Below are 18,250 nucleotides of genomic sequence, written 5' to 3'. Positions count from 1 at the left end.
ACATTTGACACAGTAATGCTGTAAACATTTGGGAGAGATTTGATAAACGTCATGGCGGGACACTCGTTGAGCTTTAAACATTTTACTTAGAAAGGCACAAACTATGATTTCCTGGTAAATTATTCTGATGTAAGAAATAAAAATTGAAAGACATCTTCCCCCATGTAAATCCACATTTTCTGCCATAACTCAGATATAAGCGTCGTGAAGGACTCTTCCTAGATCAGTCTTTATTAAGTTTTGTTTTCGTAATTGTTAATTCCAAACCTAAAGTTTCCACTGTAATTGTTTTCTGTTTTTTCCAAAAGTGCAATAATAGTAAGAGAGCTTAATATCTGTTTCTCTCAATCTTCCACAGTACCTGAGGCCAGTGACTGTGCTACAAAGTCCACGTTGACAGACAAAAAAAGAAAGCCAGAGGAAGGAAAAAATGGAACTCCAGAACACTACAACATAAAAATAAGTCTTCAAATCAGGTATTTGACTTTGAAAACTGAGGATTCCATTACAAAAAAGGGGGAAAAAATACATAAAAATCCTCCAAATTCTGTTATAGATGAAAAGATTCCTGCGTCTCTCAGATTTAACATATTTCCACCTTTCCTTTTTACTTTGATCCCAAAACGCACACCAAAGGAAGAAAAGGAAAGCAATAAACAATTTCAAAAGGAGCAGAATTCTGATGGTTCCCCCTGATCAACAGCTCACTGTTGGAACAACACACCTTCTTTTATGGAATCTAGAATACAACAACTGTTTCAAACAGTATCTTTTTTCATATTCACGCCACAGTTTCATTGTTACAGCTTTTTAAAACTTTTTCTCAAGCCCCCACCCCTCTCCTTGCAATGCAGGTAAGTTTTTCTTTTCTGCTGATAAAGGAATCAGAGTCTGTTGTGAGTCAGTATGACTGCAACGTTCCTTTAGCACATCAGCAGCCAGAGAGCACTGAGAACAAGAAAGATAGAAGCATGGGCAGGGACATCGGGAGGAAAGTGGAGGGGGAGGAGGAAGCCAAGTGAGGGGGGTAAAGAGATGAGGGGAAAGCTGGGCAGAGAAAAGGACAGGGAGGGGTCTGTGTAGTTGCTTCCATTTAAAACTTGACAGTGACAACAAGGTTTCAAGTTCTCTCCAATCGCTTCCTTCACTTGTGCCTCTGGAGGGCTTTCCTCTTTCTCCTTTTGAAGAAACAACAGCACCTGGGGGACAACCAAGAGACATTTGGTTCAAAACAAAACATACATTTTTGTACATTCAATAGCTGGCTAATTTAACTAAAGTGGGGTACACACATATCAATAGTTGGGAAATTGACACAAACCGGAACAATAACCAATCAGGAAAAAGAGGAGCAAATGATTTTGAGTGAGAGGAGAATTTCCAACTGCAATGTCTATCTAATTGTACCAGACCAATCAACAGTTAACCTAACGTCTATTTTGCTTCATCTTTTACTACTTTCTTTCTCTGCCTTTTTGCTATTGTATTTTCCATGTGGCTCCATGCTGTCTCCCAGAGGTCAATCTTGGTATTACAACAGATTTCTCTGTTGGGGAAGGAGACTCATTTTGGTTGAGAAATATTATTGTGTGTGCGTGTTATTTCACATCATGTTAAAAATTGGCATGCTTACGAGGTCAGTGCTTGCACAGGCTAAACCAGGTTAGATAGAAATCTCACTTAAACATCATGTTGATAAAGTGAGTCAAATTCACACTTGCACATTTCGTCATCTTAAAAATCGTATGTTGACAGAAGCAGCACAAATGTACATGTTTTCCCATATAATGTCTCATATTACTTGTAATTATTATCCTCCCACTTGTGTCGTGTAAATTCTACAACTCTAAACTTGGTAAGATTCTTACACTGTACATTGGTGCCTGTATTTGTGATTTGTTTTAATTTGTGGAAAAAACATGGCAGCTGGGCAATAAATCAAATCAATTTGATTAATCATTTTAAAAAAAATGAATCGTTGAAATTGAGTTTTGTCTTCTGGATTACTAAAAGCTGTTGTTTTTATGTTCTGTTACATCCAAATGTTATTTTGACTTGTACTTTTTTACAGTTGGCAGAATGTTGGATGGGTGGTTTACAAGACATATTTAAAATAGCTACCAACTACTTAATTGTGGCATTTAAGTGCAAACTATGAATATTAGGTTTATGCTAAAACTGATTTACAATCAGTATACTGTACATTATTGTTGTCTGAACATTTTGCACATGAATTATTTTTGAATAAATTGTTGGGTTGATTACATTAAAATAGATTAACATCGTAATCGTCCCGAATGACTTAAAAAAATATATATCAAGATTTTATTTTTTGGCAATACCGCCCAACCCTACTACAATCGCGACATGACATTTTCATAATCATTTCCTCTCATGTATTTCAAGTATGGGTAGTGTTGCTATTTTGGACCTGGCCCCTTAATAGTAAAATAAACTGGACTGATATGCTAACATCAGTGTCCATGGCTCAGTATCAGAATATCTGTAGAATCAAGACTTTAATTATTAGCACTAGCAAACATGTATTTGGTCAGCTCTGACAGCCCGTATGGAACAATTTCACAATACAGCCGATTTAAACCACCCCCAAAAAATTTGGGGGAAAAAAGAGGGCTCAACCTCCAATAGCGCCTTCCATGAAAAAAAAAAAAAGTTACTTTTTTTTTCTTCATAATATTGATTCCACAGAGTGGGTCCACTTTATATAATACAACATTTATATGACAGCAGACAACAGATTTTTGTAAAAGACAACCACTTGCGGTCTCTTACTTGGTTTCGTCGGCCACTTCAACCTCGGTGGGAGCAGTGATGGGAGCATTGGAGTGTCCAGCTGTGGGATCATCAGTGTTCAGCTCACCATTTGTTGAGCTCATCACCTGCATGAGCAAACAGAGACCAGAGAGCTCAAAAAACAGTCACTCCCACCCAGAGCCCGCTGGCTGCAGGGTGACAATTCAAAGGTCCATATTCATATCTATTTGGCAGCCATCTTTGAGCAGATCAAATTGTGCAGTAACTTGGGAGTGCTCCAACTAAAGCAACTTCATAGAAGCGTAAAAGCTGCAGTACTACTGACCGAACACTGGGTGGCATAATTGAGTTGCAGCATTAACAATTGAGGCTTTCTGATTTCAGGAGCTCTACCAAATACCAAGCAAATATGGGAAATGGCAATGGAATTTGAAATTGTGGTGATTTATTATCATACATGTATAGAAAGCTCCTGCATTTAGCTAACCAAATCATCATGTCATGATAGTTGCTGCTAGATGTCATCTTTGCGCGGCCCCTCACGTTAACAGGCAATTAGCAGATGAAGCAATTGCTGCAGTGAGAGCAAACAGAACGGACGCACAGGGATTCAGACAGCTGAACGTACACACAGAGCACAGGCAGCGTGACGTGTGTGAAGGGATGACAGCACGCACATAACCATACAGCTTCATGCACTAGCCATCCAAGCAGCAGCAGTAGCAGCAGTACCTGGACAGAGCCCCCCAGCCGCTCAGCTGTAAGGTGCGACCCCAAAGTCTCCTTATTGGTCACGGGAGTGGGCTGAGACTCACTTCCTTTTGGCTCAGGCGACTTGATGCATTAGCAAAAAAGGTTGAAGACGCAGGTGGTGGTGAAAGGGGGGGCAAGGAGGTGAGGGGATCAATATGGTGGGAGTGGGGTGAGGGTAGAGTTGTGAGGGAGAGAAGGGAACAAGGAAGAAGTGGGGTAGGTGAGTGAAAACAACAGAAAGAAAAACAAAAAGAAACAAAACAATTACAGAAGACATCTCCCAAGCAGAAGCAGGCTTGTTAAGACAAACTATGTTAAATAGAGGAGAAGAGGGAAGCAAAATTTATATGAAGCACAGATCAACACACTTACAACGTCATGCAGGAGTAAAAGAAAAACAGCCTTGATCAAACTTACTAGCCAGTGAATATTCAATAGACACAGCTATGCACCATCAGGTTGTTCTGTCAATTTGTACAGTTGAACAATTTTGCCTATTTTGATGCTGTATTGTACAGGATGTTTACAGTCATGGGCAGTGTGCATGCTAGTGCGTGAGAGGTCACAATGTTCCCTCGAGAGCAATAAAAGAGGATGCGATTGACAGTAAGAAAACAACCGTAAAATCGTCAACACTGTGCGTCCTTCATGGAAACAATGACTTGGACTCACTATGTCGAATTGCATATCTGTGTCTATCAGAATAATTTTTTGTGTAACAATCATTCTAAATGAATAATATTTCACTAACAAGGCAAGTGGTAAAATGGGGGAAAACAATCCAAACTTGGTCACACACTACGCATGTACTGTTCAGTACTGGTATGAACAATGCAGTCTGCGTTTTCAACTCAGGCATGCAATGATCGGAGCTTAGAGCGGCATGGTATAAGAAATAAATTCAACACCGAAACAGTGATTTGGTTGACAGCTAGTGCAGCAAAATTCAACTCATGACTGTGCAAGTAAATGCATACCGTCTTGGCGGAGACTTGGAACAAATGACTCACTCGTTAACATCACTGCATATAATGTGTGGTGAACAAGTGGAAATGAGCGGCAGCCATTTTCTCAAGGAAGTTGCTTACAGTTGGATACAGCAAGAACAATCAGGCAGAGGAACTTGAATGACTGGGTTGGTTGGTCAGTCAGTCGACTGGTGGATTGGCAAGCGTGTGTGTTGGTTATGTAACACTGCTAATGACCTCACCTGGTTTTTGGTCTGCTGTTGTGCTTTGTCCCTGCTGCTGGGCTGCAGGGGAGCGTCACTGGGGATGGGGCCTATTGGTGTGGGCTGAAACAAACACAAAATGGAGAATATCTGAAATAGTTGAAAATGGAGCACAGAATAACAAAGGTAGGAAAATATACAGGTATATTATTATACAGGTTAGTTAGTACGGCTGGACGATTAATCGAAATGTTATCATGATTTCGATTTTGGCTTCTCTCTCATCTTTAAAATGTAATAATGGAAGAAAAAACATTAATGTGTAGAACAGTGAGGTGCGTTCATAAGGTTCCTATGTTGTGAAAGTACCTGAATGCACCATGTTGTTTGTATCAAGCCCCGAGCTAATCAATGTGATTCTGCCGTCCCTAAACGTCCTTTAAGCTATTTAAAGACACTCCAGTTGGAGTTAACTGTAAAACTAAACACACAACAAGAACACTAACATACCCCCCATTTTAAATACAAAATATGATTCCTTTTTTAAAACATTGCTAAAGCGCTAATTGTAAAGTGTATGGAAGATCCCATTCAAATTTCTAACGGGAAGTTCGCATAGACTTCGGGAGTGTTAGTCCTTCAAATAACGAATATTCACAAACAAATGCTGTGGAAACGCATACCCACAGGTAATATAACACTACTCAAAGGCACAAATTCTTCCCAATTCGTGAAAAACTAGTTTTTAATAAAATTCAACCGCAACTTTCTTCTCTTCTCATTGTAAGTGTGTACAGTACACCATGGATGCACCAGAGCCGTTAGAGTAAACAAGATGGTGTAGAGTACTACGTTGTGATTGGTCAACTGCTGGTCACATGACATATGGAAGCCATCTTGTTACCCTGCTGAGTTGGCCAAACTCTCTCTATCAACGGCTCTGGTGTGCACGACACAACACTGCCCCTAAGAGGCCAAAATGCACAGGAACACCCAGTAATTATTTTCAATTTCTATTTTAGTATACAGTATTCTTATTTTACTTTTTAGTAATTTAATTACCCACTGTCATTTAAGTCAAATTTAAAGATGAGTTTTCAAGGAGTCACACATTTTCCTTTCTTCAAATTTCAAGGATACAAATATCAAAGGATTTTTTTTTTTGGGCATACCAATACACATTTCCACATGACACAGCACAAAATATAATCCCTGAGGTCCCAGGTTAGCCCACTAGTCACCAGACTTGTGAAAATAACATAAAATAAATATGATAAAGGTGGTAATGTAATGCTTAAGTTTGAAAATGAAGAATGAAAATGCTAGAGGCTTGAATTTAATATATTTACAAGGTTAAGTTATACTTGACAAAAAGAATAGTGTTCAAGAATAAAGCGTTCAGCGTGAAGGGATGAATGGCTGTAAGGCTATGATCATAGTTTTAAGTGGTTGAGTTTTAGCAGTTGAAAAAAGATCAAGTTTTAAAATCAATGAATAATCATTTTAAATATTGTGATTTCAATCTCAATCGTGATCATCATTTTTCCCTATAATCATTCAGCCCTATTAGTTAGACTACAAAAAACCAATGCAGCTCAATACAATGCTTTATTTCTACACTAGTGGCCACTCACCAGGGATTTGCCAACCCAGTCATATTCATAGTCAAAGACATAGCCGTTTCTGTCAAACAGATCAGTGAAGAGCTTCCGCAAGTAGTCGTAGTCGGGCTTCTCAAAGAAGTCAAGCCTCCTCACATATCGCAGGTAGGTGGCCATCTCTTCTGTATCGAAAGAAGGAGTTAGCCTCAAAAGACAGACAGCGACATTAATATACTCCAAAAGGTTGATTGCACTGACCGGGGAAGCTTTCACAAAGCACTTCGATCGGGGTCGCTCGTTTGGTGTCCCCAATTTTTTGATACCGCTCCTTCAAAGTTTCCGCCTGGAAAAGGAAATAAAAAAGATGCATAAATATCAAGCTGAAAATTGGTATGGTCCATAACAGAAGACATTGTGAAAAAAAATGTTATTGTGTCTGTACACTGGATTATTTTTCAAGTTTTCATTCAGTGTTCTTTTAGTCCTACAATAGACAGACGAAAACTACGATAATCAAAAATATAGTACTCCACAATGTTTGTTTAAAAGCCTCAGGTATTGTTTTTACCAATATTGTCTAAAACATTGGATTGCAACATTAAATTTTAGGAGAACAACCTAATTTAGCATTTCAAATGTAAACAAACATTCCCGTTTTTTTTTTGCAGAATAAATGTTTACAGACAGACATCTTTGTGATAATGGCTGAAACATTAAGTAGAGCATAGAGACAGAGCGCTACAAATTGCAAGTAATGGATGACCGCCTCCAAAGTTCTATTACATGGTATGTCACATGGTTGTAGGTTGTCGTGATCCACATTTACAAGACAAACTATGTATTAAAATTAATGAGGGAAGAAAACAAAGCAAAAAATGAAAACCTGACTAGACGACCTATAAATATAGCAGGGGTATGTTCTTAATGAGAAATCAAAATGAAGAGATCAGGTTTCTTCTGTAGAAATCATTTTTTCGTCTATCATCAGCCAATTAATTGCTACCAAGGCAAGGCGAGTGTGTCGATACTGCAATTCCAGAACTGGTCACTATACCCTGTCATTGTAATTTATGCTTGCTGCCATGTTACATATTGATGAAAACTTGGCTTGGCCCGAGCCGCGCAACCTCCCCCGCAGTCATCCATCCCTCACATTCATCAACAACAGGCTTCCTCCCACATAACAAATGCTCAGATGTCCCACTCTACTCTTATTATTTGCAAGAGAGACCATTTGGATCATACCTTGTGAGAAATCCATCATTAGACAGCAATTTCGGAGTAGATTCTTGTTATTACCTGTTCTAACAGTAACCACTCTAAAACACAAGTCAATTTCTTCCAAAGTATTTTTTACAATTCAAGGCATAAAAACCACATACAAGTGAGACTTGACACTGAGACTTTGTTGTCCTTTCTTAGGTTTCAGGCTCCAAAAATAACACAAGGGGAGACCTTGAAATGTCTCCTGTGTGAGAGGATGGAGTTGTTTTCCCAATGTCATCTCAATAAAAGATGCGAGAGACTGCATTGGGGAGTGCAGGAAAAAGTAAAATCTCTGGTGCGTAGGAAACAATGCAGTACTATACCTTTAAGCCCTGCCAAGGGAGACTACCTCGAAGGAAGTACATGAACATGTGACCCAAGGCCTCCAAATCGTCCCGCCTACTTTGCTCTGAAAATGACAACAGGAAGAAAATGGCGTACCATTATGCAATAGGTTTTCATTAACTCACGACAGTGATGCCCATGGGCCAGTGATGAGCCATCCATCAGTTTAAGAGGGGGACTAATCAGTTAAATATATGCGTGGAGTGAGTACTTGGAAGGAAAACATGGAAACTTGGGTTAGCATACACTACAACAAGGATTTACTATTTACAGTAGCAAAAGGCGCAATAAGAGACAAAGATTCTACCTTTGGTCACAATGCAACGCGGGATTCTAGTTGAGGAAACAAAAATCCGTAGTTAAAAGCATAAGTTTTGTCCAACCAGATCTCGTTCGCTGCCATCAACGTATGTTCAGAAATTCCCTCGGATGCCCTAACACCACTGTGAAAGTGTGTGTGTTCAAAAAGGCAGAGTGCACCCCCCCCCCCCTCCCATTAATTTCATAACGCTGCCTATATTATATAGCAATCAGCAGCTTGTGCTTGAAACGTGCTTTATTTCCTTTCTTGCCTTGACGCCGTAAGCTCTTTTTTTTAGCATGATGTATTTTTTGACTGGTACGACTCTCTTTACTGTCTGAAAAATACAGTAATTTCATTATCTAATTTAATTAAAAAGGGTTAAGCCATAGTCCCAAACTAATTTGTGGATACTTTAAAGAACAGATATTTAGGTTTAAAAGAGAACAAAGATGATATTCTCACTCACCTTTTCCCAAGTGTGTGTTGATGCTCATGTAGCGTGCCGTTCCAGTCAGACTCTTGTGCTCCCGGTATGGGATGTGTTTTTTGGTCTCGGGGTCTATGTACTCTTTGGCCAGACCAAAATCGATGATGTGAATGGTGTGCTGTCGTTTGCTTCCTGGTCGCCCAACTAAGAAGTTTTCCGGCTTCACATCTCTATATATCAGACTCTTTGTGTGGACATACTCCATCCGCGTTATCTAGATGAGATGCCAATAGATGAGAAAGTGGTTAAAAAACTTCAGTCCCTGACTTTCCCTGTTTGTTTTTAATGCTGACACTGTGTAAGGACTTATTTTACTCAACCTTTTTTTTCTTTCAGCTTCTGTAGTTAAAACGTTTACTTTGCCATCTCATTATTGTGCTAAGATTAATGCTTCCTTCATAGGAGTTAATTAAAGGTGTCATCATGCCACCAATACGGTATTTATATTGTTATTATAGTGCTTAAAATATGATATACACGGGTGGACAAAATTGATGATGTTTGTATGCAAACATTGTTCATGTGCCAGAAAGTTCAGCCTTACCAGCTGTATGGCTATCATCAGGACGGTCTTGAGGGAGAAGGTGCGGTCACAAAGGTCGAACAGGTCCTCTAGACTGGGTCCAAGCAACTCCAACACCATAGCGTTGTATTTCCCACAAGGACCAAAGTAGTACACCTGTGGAATTCCCTCTGTGGAAAGATGCACAAATAATGCATTTCATTTTAAAGAAGCTTGGAGAAAATCTTTCACCCTCATTAAAATGACAATTGAAAAATATATGTTTTTAGTTTGGACACCATTCAAATAAACAATCAATCTGTGACTTTTTCAAACTGTGTGTCATCTATAAAAAATAAAGGCACAAACATCCCTCTTTACATCATCAACTTTAACTTGATGAAGATGCAAAGAACCTATTTGTGCAGTTGCCGATAAGAAAAAGTATAAACTTAGCAATAATAAATAACACTAGTTAGCTTCCTTCTACAGGTCTGTCAGGAAAAGGCGTGGCTGACTGGAGTAAAGGGAAAGTGTAAAACTTCAATGGAGGTCAAGCACATATCACTAGCTGAAGCGCTGATGAATTTGGTACTTGACACCACCACACCCCATTTTGTAATGACGTGTATAATGCTATTATGACAATACACTCAGAGGCCGCTTTAGAAAATAAGTCAAATGCTCCTATGCTCCTTTTCTGGGTAGTCAAGGCCGACGGTAATATGGGTCGTTGTAGCCTCTATGTAACAAACACGCACAAACCGCGAGATATTGCATAAATGATTAACCAGTGTGGATGTGTTGTATGAGATTGCCAAGCCCCGTTTCCAACAAACACTGCGGTTCGGGTGACTTTTGTTTAATGGAGCACTTAATATTTAGCGTAACAAATTTTTGTCACAAGTCGTGAGGGGGAAGAGAATAATATCTAGACACATTGCCTCCTGTGAAATGACCAGCAGATAATGTCAGATTTTGTGCAACAACTTGAGGGTATTTTTCTTTGTTTTTAGTTTAACTTCTTTTCTTTCTTTTTTTGCTGGTTACATTGTGCTGTGCTTTCTTGAAGTGGTTATTGCGATCCAACTAGACACCTCATGGCAGACAAGACAGATTGGGGTTTACCAGTCCAAGATGAACTGAACTGAGCCCTTTGTGGAAATCAATCTCAATGCAATGTGAGAGGGATATAAAACAGATGTAAAAACAGTCGGTGTCAAAGCCGTCACTATCACAGACAAGAGTGTAGTCCCATTGCTGATTTTAGTAGAGAAAAACCGAATAGGTCTCGTTTGCTTGAATAAAAGAATGAAGCACAGTAAACATACACTATGCAGGACAAGCAACAGTATACTCATCATCGTGAGTGGTACTTGAGCATTAACACAGAAATTTTTTGTTTTCAAAAACTTGCCATCATTTCTGTTTGAAGAAATTACATAATAGTCAGTCCCATAAAATACATTGCATTAAGACACACCAGAAAAGTGATCCCCATTACTACTGCACTTTACAGGTAATGAAGGCCATGACATAAGAGGTCAGTGGGAGGCTGACTCATGAAAGCTTGGCCAAACCTAGAGGGCATTCAAAGCATAGTCATCACAAAGGAAAATCAGTAAATGAACATGCTGAATATGAGCAGTTAGATGGCTGTCTACCACATTCTACAGTAACATTCTATCGCCAAGAGCAATGGCTTTTTAGCGTCATAAAAGTAATGGGGGAAAAAGTCTCTCCAGTCTCCACCTTATCAAGATTTCATGAAGAGTAAAACAAACTGCAGTACGATTCTCACATGAGAGACTATTTAACAGGACACACTTTGTATTTTAGTAGCAAAACAAGCGGCAAAAAATAATCAAAATAAAAATTCTTGTGACATAATATTATTTTATTTGCAAAGAAACTAAAACAATCAATCATCAGTGGTGCTCTGCCCCTATTGGCATAACTGGAGACAATTCAACCTATTGTATCTACTGCAGGCCTTATCAGGCTGCATCATGGCAGCTGAAGACAATGTTGCTGTACAGTGAAATGTCAGAGTTGTGGGTCAGCGATGAGAGGGACTGGGAAAAGAGGAGATGGCCAGAGAGCCGAGGAGTTGAAGGGAGTGAATGCATATTAAACATTTAGACTATGGAGAGAGGAAAAGGATGAAGATAAGTGACTTCCATTAGGCCAAATGCTCAGGAGATGTCCTCCCTGGATTGAAATAAGATAAATGGCCTGCCTTGTTCGGGCTGAGGCTAGACTGACAAAATGAAAGAAACACAGGAATGCTATTTTGCAGCTTTTAAGCTGATATTGCTAATTTTAGAGAAGCTTGAAGGCCATATTTTTGCTTTATCCATGTATGCATGCTATCAACAATAACAATGAATCAAGGCAACATCATTATAGACCAACTCCTTTTACACGTACTCATTTCAGTTAGTACAGAGATAAACACAAATTTTCCTTGCAAAAATTAATGTAGTGCCAAGAAAAAATTTGACCTCTAAGACTTTGAACAAAGCAGGAACAATTGATTGGTAAGTTACTAAATCACCAGAGCTGCATCACTGGCTCTAAATGACTGTAAAATGCAGAATTTTCTAGAGGCCCTTGAATTTGAATGTATTTATTTGAAAGGGACAATGCACATTAATCAACATTTTACAATGTAGATGTGCCCAAGTTAGCTAAGGCAAGCTAATATTATAGGAGGAGGTTGAAAGTGTGGCAGGAACAAAAGTATGACCAAAATCCGATAAGGCCAAAGCTGCAGGCATGTTTTAAATGTCAACAAGCTATCGCTCGCTAACTTGTAAACCATGTTGGCCACAAAAGAGGTATTTGCTCTGCCAAAGAGAAACTATTTGAAAACGGAAGAAAGGTTGAATATCAGCAGAACGTGTTGGAAATATCTTGACAGATTGAACATCCCCTAAATACAGTGTCATAGTTACTTAGTCCCTAGATAAAAGTAGGCTTAATTGAGAAAGTTTAATATCAAATGATTCAACAGCGCCACTCTACCAACTAAAAATGTTGTTCTCTCACACACTACTGCAGCATTAAAACTGACATGACAGTTCTTGAAGCCTATTGTGGCATATTGTCAATTTCTTTCACAAAAGATTACAACTCACAATCTTTATGCTAATGCTAACCATTAACAACGAGGAACAAATCCTAACTGTCACTTGTGTGTGGGCATTATTAATCATCTAAGATTAACATAATCAGTGATGATATTAGCACAAGAGTACAGTACACCCGAGGAAAAGTGGGACATGCATTATCAGCAACGCATAAATGAGAGTTTCCCCTGTAATCTATGCTGGCGGCACAATCACAAACGCAGAGGATACCGACTGAGGAAGTTATCAGAGTAAACACACCATAATGGCCCACACAGCATGTAGAGGGCCATCTATAAATAGTCAAGGACTGCCCTTGCGCCCCAACCCCTTTCAGGACTTTTGCTCCAGTACAAGGAAGAACCAAGGAAACTGGCACATGTCAATAAATAAGACGCAAAACGCACTTGTTAGGCTCACTGAATCATAAAGGATAACAAACAATCAAATAAATGACACACAGTGTATAATGGTCTCTTGAAAAAAACATTGTGGGGCAACATGGCCTCCCTTGTGTGTTGTATTTCCCGACAGTAATCGGGAAAAAAAAATTCTTACCTGAATTTCCCAACTGTTTGTAAAACCTATACTCCAAGTGAAGTTGTGGTGCCCTGGACTTAATAGGCTCCTGCAAAGAAAAAGAAAAAAGAAAAGCTGTGAATCAAACATGGCACAGCATAACAAAAAAAAATTCACCTTGAATTAAAGCAAATTGCCACTATACAAGTCGTGTGATTTGCATGCATAACTGATCAAAAAATGTTTTACATGTTCTAATCGCAAAAAATAACTTTTGCGTTTAAAGTTGTCATTGTGAGAGGATCAAGAGCAGCTCCAGCTGGTGAACAGCAGGCTTTTGTGATGGCATGGCTTATAAACAACCTACTCACACATACAGTATTGCCTTTAGTTAGCTCCAGATTTACAACTTAAAAATTTAATCTGATTAACCCCTCCAGCAAGATGACATGGGCATTATAGACAAACATGAGCGACAGAACAAATACACTCAAATTAACTCATTTTCTAAGACTTCACTAGCTGCGCCACAGTTAATCCAGTACTGTGGTACCCAACATACAATTTTTTTTAGATGCATTATAACTATTGGACCGATATTGGGGGGGGGGGGGGGGGGGGGGGTGTGATTATGTCACATTCACCGGTCCGATAAAACAAAACCCAACCGATAATGACGCGGGCAACACCTTTGAGGGCTTTTTTTGTGGCAAAATTCCATACTTTTACTTAAAAAATCGATTACAATTACTTTCGACGCTGTTGTACATACATGTCTTTACCAGAATTCTAAAATGTTGTCACTACACATGTTCGTTCTCTGACAGACAAAGTGTGGGACATCAGTTTTACCATGGTATGCTCAGAGTGACGGCGCAATGGTTGGACAAGGACAACAAAATGCCAAAGACGATACTGCATTTACAAATGCTGTCAAGTTCACACACAGCAATGAGGATCTGCGAGGCTTTCAAAACCATGTTACGGCAATTGGACAAACACGAATATGGAGGGAATAATGTGTGTGATATGCTATTTTGATTGAACTGAATACATGACATCTGTTCGGATTGGCAAAAGGAATATACTGTCCGTGGATTCCGCCTTTTTATTCCAATTTAGATTTAATTCCGTTTGGTTCTTTAGTTTCATTCTATTATGAATATAAGGTTTGATGTCAATCTGGCTATTGACTGAATGTGTCTGTTGAGTGGTGTGAATGACAACGAATGATAATGCAGAATTGGTTGGCTAAACTTTGGCCACTCATGATCAGTGACGGCATCAGATGAGGCTACAAGCAGGCATGCTAAGGATGTGCTTGTGCTTCCTGTATTTGCTTACAGTTTGTTTAATAAAATGATTGGAAAAGCACCGACTGGACGTGCAATTGAGTAAAGTAAATACATTTAAAAATTTCTCTGTGACAAGAAAGACAGTTTGAGAGTATAAAGCGTGTTTAAATTGAGAGTGTCTGATGAGCGTCTTTGCAACGTTTTGCAACACTGAACGAAGCCTGCTGAAAAAACAACACTCGCAAGCCTGCGGCACTCAGTGATATACGGGCATTAGGTGTCAGTCACAGACATATTTCAATATGTGTAAAGCACACTGGAGTAAAAAAACATCAACTAAATTAGTGGTTGATCTCAGAGACGTCAATCACACTTGCTCCCACATCTTGGCAACAAGAGAAATCCACAGGCTCGTTGTCCATGCATAAGTGTCCCAAAAGGGACAACAGAAACTGTAAGCAGAGCAGGAAGAGCAAGTAATGCAGAAGAGCGCGAGCCTGTGGGATGAAGACATGTGACCAGCCTGAGAGGCGAAGCAAGCAACTGCTCAGCTAGTGTGAACACCCCCCTCCCCACCACCACCTATGAACACATACAACAAATATATAAATGATGGGTCAAACCAGATGGTACTACACTGTAGAACCATTTAAAACAGCTTACAATGGGAAACAGAGGCTTATGGCAGCTTTATGTAGCCTACTTAAGAGTCATCTCTATTTCCAGCAGATGGACTAAGCGATGGCTGTGTAAATGACCAGAGCCAAGCTGTGAACGTCTGATGTAACAACTTTGCATTTGACAAGGATTTTTCTCAGCACTTGCAAATATCACATTTGTGATCTGCTCACAGGATGAAAGGAAATGAAATGAGGGCCATGCTCTGACATAGCAGAGCTACACATAATTTCAAGACAAATAGAACTGGGCTGCCTGTCATGTAACCTTGATCCTTCTCAAAAAAATTGTTTACGTTTGTGACAATTCACCAAATCAATGTTTGCATATCAAAGGGCTTACAGCGAGAAATAAATTACAACTGAAATGATGTGTTATAAAAAACAAAATAACAAAAATGGGACTTCTGTGGGGGTAGAAAAAAATCAGATATTTTATTTTAGGACTACATAGACTAGCCATAATGCATGATGGCATATATCTTAGCAAACAAATATACACACTAAGGTTTGTGAGCAGAATATGGTGAAATCAATGCGACTGGATGCTTAGAAAGTTACTGACAATGCCACACCACCATTACCGCACAAATGTGTTGCTCACTAGTGATCGTTGAGTTATTACTAGATTCAGTCAAAACAGCTGCAATTATGTGGTAATGATGTCAGAAACAAAACTTCCAGATTGCTCTGATGTCATTCCAATTTTTGACGAGGCCCAACTGGGCCTTTTTTTTGCGCCGTGTCTAGGGACTGCTATGATAAACATTGATGTATTAATCAACCACTTATCCTTGACAGTTAGCTAAATGAATTGTAATTTTTAGTTACTGATGCAATTTGATGGAATCCCCTTTTGACGAACATACACTATGGTTTAGCTACCCTATGGTGTGTCACTTAAGAGAGCAGTATTCCTTTCACCAAAAATGCTGGTCTGTGTCCAGGGCAGCTGACCAACAGGCCAGAAGGGTCCTTCCCTGTCTGACCCGCTGCTGCGCTAACCTCTCCATCTCAGCTGTTCCACACTACAGCAGGTTGGTTCAAAATACATGTGTGTGTTTTTGGCCATGTTAAAACATCCACTGAGGCACTAACATGTTCTGGCACTGTGCTTAACATGATGGGTTTTGGATCACAGGCAGGCACATTCCTGTTTTCTAGCATGGTTGAATGGAAGGATAACACAGTTGACAAAAGTGATTAACTAAACAAACAAAAAAAAGCACAGACCACTCCACTCTTGCTGCAACTGTCTTTGATTAGGAGCAAAGTCGGATCAAAAAAGTGCAGCAATAGTCCTGTACAGAAAATAGTAACGAACACCGGCTGCTGTTAAAGCAGTTAAAAAGCTTACTGATTTGTTGATAATATTCATGCCAACAAATATTGCTAGAGAAGGATAAAAGCTTGTACCAACAGCTCAGGGATAATGTTTTTCATGACACGTTATACACCATTTAAAGGATCCCTCATACAGCAAACACTTGAAGTTGGTACAAATACACGATTATGTCATCAGAGATTATGGAGCGTTTTCAGGATTTTAACCACAGCCGTCTCGCATAGACTTGTATGGATAGAAAATCAACAATCATCTCTTCATATGATGTCTTCCAAGCTAAATCTGATATTTGCACAATCCCAGCAGAGAAAGACCAGAACTGACCTTTGTAACTAGACGTTAAATTGAACCACAACATTTGCTTACTTACCCATGCATTCTACTAAATAACTTCAATCAATTTTTGTCGTACATGGCAAAAACTGCTAAACATTGAAAAATGCTTGAGAGTACAAAAGTAACACAGCAGTATACAAGTACAGAAAATGAACAATGTTATTGCAGTCTTATGATTGGATTGATTTATTTAAATTCTGTGATCAACCATAAAAATCCTGATCGTGGAAAGCCTAGTATTAACACAAGTTATGTCAAATAAGATCCTTCTTAGCGTTTCTTCTACTGAGAGAGAAAGTTTGCTCATATAGTCAAACAGGTGATTAGACTGGAATTAGTCATTACTAACCAATACTTAGTGTTGGATTTTTGTTGTTGTGGTTAAAATGTGCTGTGTCAGTATACAATGGTGCACTTTTGTCAATTAATAAAAGAAAAAGTTAAAGTTAAGCAATATGGCTGAAAATGTTATCACAATATTTCATATCACTCTTTCGATAACTAATTTATTTTTACATATAATTATTTTTTACATATTCCAAATCATAAAATATAGATTTAAAATAAAATATAATAAAACAAATATGAGGAAAAATACACTGTAAAGTTGTGTACATTGTAATGTTTACATCCACGCTCCCTTAGTTGTGCCATAATGCCTTCTTCTTCTTCTTCTTTTCCCTTCAGGGGTCGCCACAGCGAATCAGTTGCCTCTATCTAACCCTGTCCTCTGCATCCTCTGCTCTCACACCAACTACCTTCATGTCCTCTTTAACTACATCCATAAACCTCCTCTTTGGTCTTCCTCTTGACCTCCTACCTGGCATTTGGAAACTCAGCAGCCTTCTGCCAATATACTCACTATCTCTCCTCTGGACATGTCCAAACCATCTCAGTCTGGCCTTTCTGGCTTTATCTCCAAAGCCTCTAACTAGGGCTGGGCAATAGATCGAATTAATTCGATACATTGTCATTTTAAAAATCGAATCGTTGAAAATGTGCAAAATCGTGATACCAAATTTTGTCTTTTGGATTATTAAAAGCTGTTGTTCTCATGTTATGTTACATTCAAATGTTTTTGTAAGTTGTAATTTTGCACAAGTGGCAGAATGCTGGAATAGCTACCAACTACTTCATTGTGGCATTTAAGAAAAAACTATGAATGTTAAGTTTATGTTCAAACTAATTTAGAATCAGTATACATATGTACAGTGTACATTTTGCACAGGAATTATTGTTGAATAAATGAAATCTTTAAATAAACAGTTGTTGTATTTATTAGATATAAATTGATAAAAATCGTAATCGTCCTGAATGTCTGTAAAAATCGCAATTTTATTTTTGGGCCATATCGCCCAGCCCTACCTCTAACATGTGCTGTCCCCTCTGATGCACTCATTCCTAATTCTATCCATCCTGATCACTCCCAAAGAGAACCTCAGCATCTTCATCTCTGCCACCTCCAGCTCTGCCTCCTGTCTTTTCCTCAGTGGCACTGTCTCGAGACCAAACAGATACTCCTACTGTCTTGCTACGACTAACCTTCATTCCCCTACTTTCCAGGACAAACCTCCACACCTCTAGCTTCTCCTCCACCTGTTCCCTGCTCTCACTAGAGATCACAATGTCATCAGCAAACATTATAGTCCATGGAGATTCCTGTCTAACCTCGTCTGTCATCCTGTCCATTACCATAGCGAACAAGAAGGGGCTCAGAGCTGATCCCTGATTTAGTCGCATCTC

The 18,250-nt window shown here is 39.0% G+C and overlaps 1 protein-coding gene across 4 annotated transcripts in view; it reads right to left on the bottom strand.

Moving 5' to 3' along the window:
- Nucleotides 1–66: 66 nt before the first annotated feature.
- Nucleotides 67–18,250, bottom strand: part of csnk1g2b (casein kinase 1, gamma 2b) — a 33,684-nt gene continuing 15,500 nt past the window's right edge. Inside the window, exons 3-12 of one of the 4 annotated variants that reach the window (XM_086088775.1) lie at nt 12,894–12,963; nt 9,247–9,395; nt 8,682–8,916; nt 7,890–7,975; nt 6,559–6,643; nt 6,334–6,482; nt 4,739–4,822; nt 3,508–3,609; nt 2,794–2,900; nt 67–1,199 (exon numbers count right to left, since the gene is read on the bottom strand). In XM_086088775.1, coding sequence (XP_085944901.1) covers nt 1,145–1,199; nt 2,794–2,900; nt 3,508–3,609; nt 4,739–4,822; nt 6,334–6,482; nt 6,559–6,643; nt 7,890–7,975; nt 8,682–8,916; nt 9,247–9,395; nt 12,894–12,963 — 1,122 coding nt within the window. In that variant the 3' untranslated portion in view covers nt 67–1,144. The remainder of the gene's footprint in view (nt 1,200–2,793; nt 2,901–3,507; nt 3,610–4,738; nt 4,823–6,333; nt 6,483–6,558; nt 6,644–7,889; nt 7,976–8,681; nt 8,917–9,246; nt 9,396–12,893; nt 12,964–18,250) is intronic. The other 3 variants (XM_086088776.1, XM_086088777.1, XM_086088778.1) reach the window with 3 other exon arrangements.

Source organism: Leptonotus elevatus, chromosome 11 (assembly GCF_054856555.1).
Source record: "Leptonotus elevatus isolate MCC_2025b chromosome 11, RoL_Lele_1.0, whole genome shotgun sequence".
Lineage (NCBI taxonomy): Eukaryota > Metazoa > Chordata > Actinopteri > Syngnathiformes > Syngnathidae > Leptonotus > Leptonotus elevatus.
This window is presented reverse-complemented; position numbering and strand designations above follow the sequence as displayed.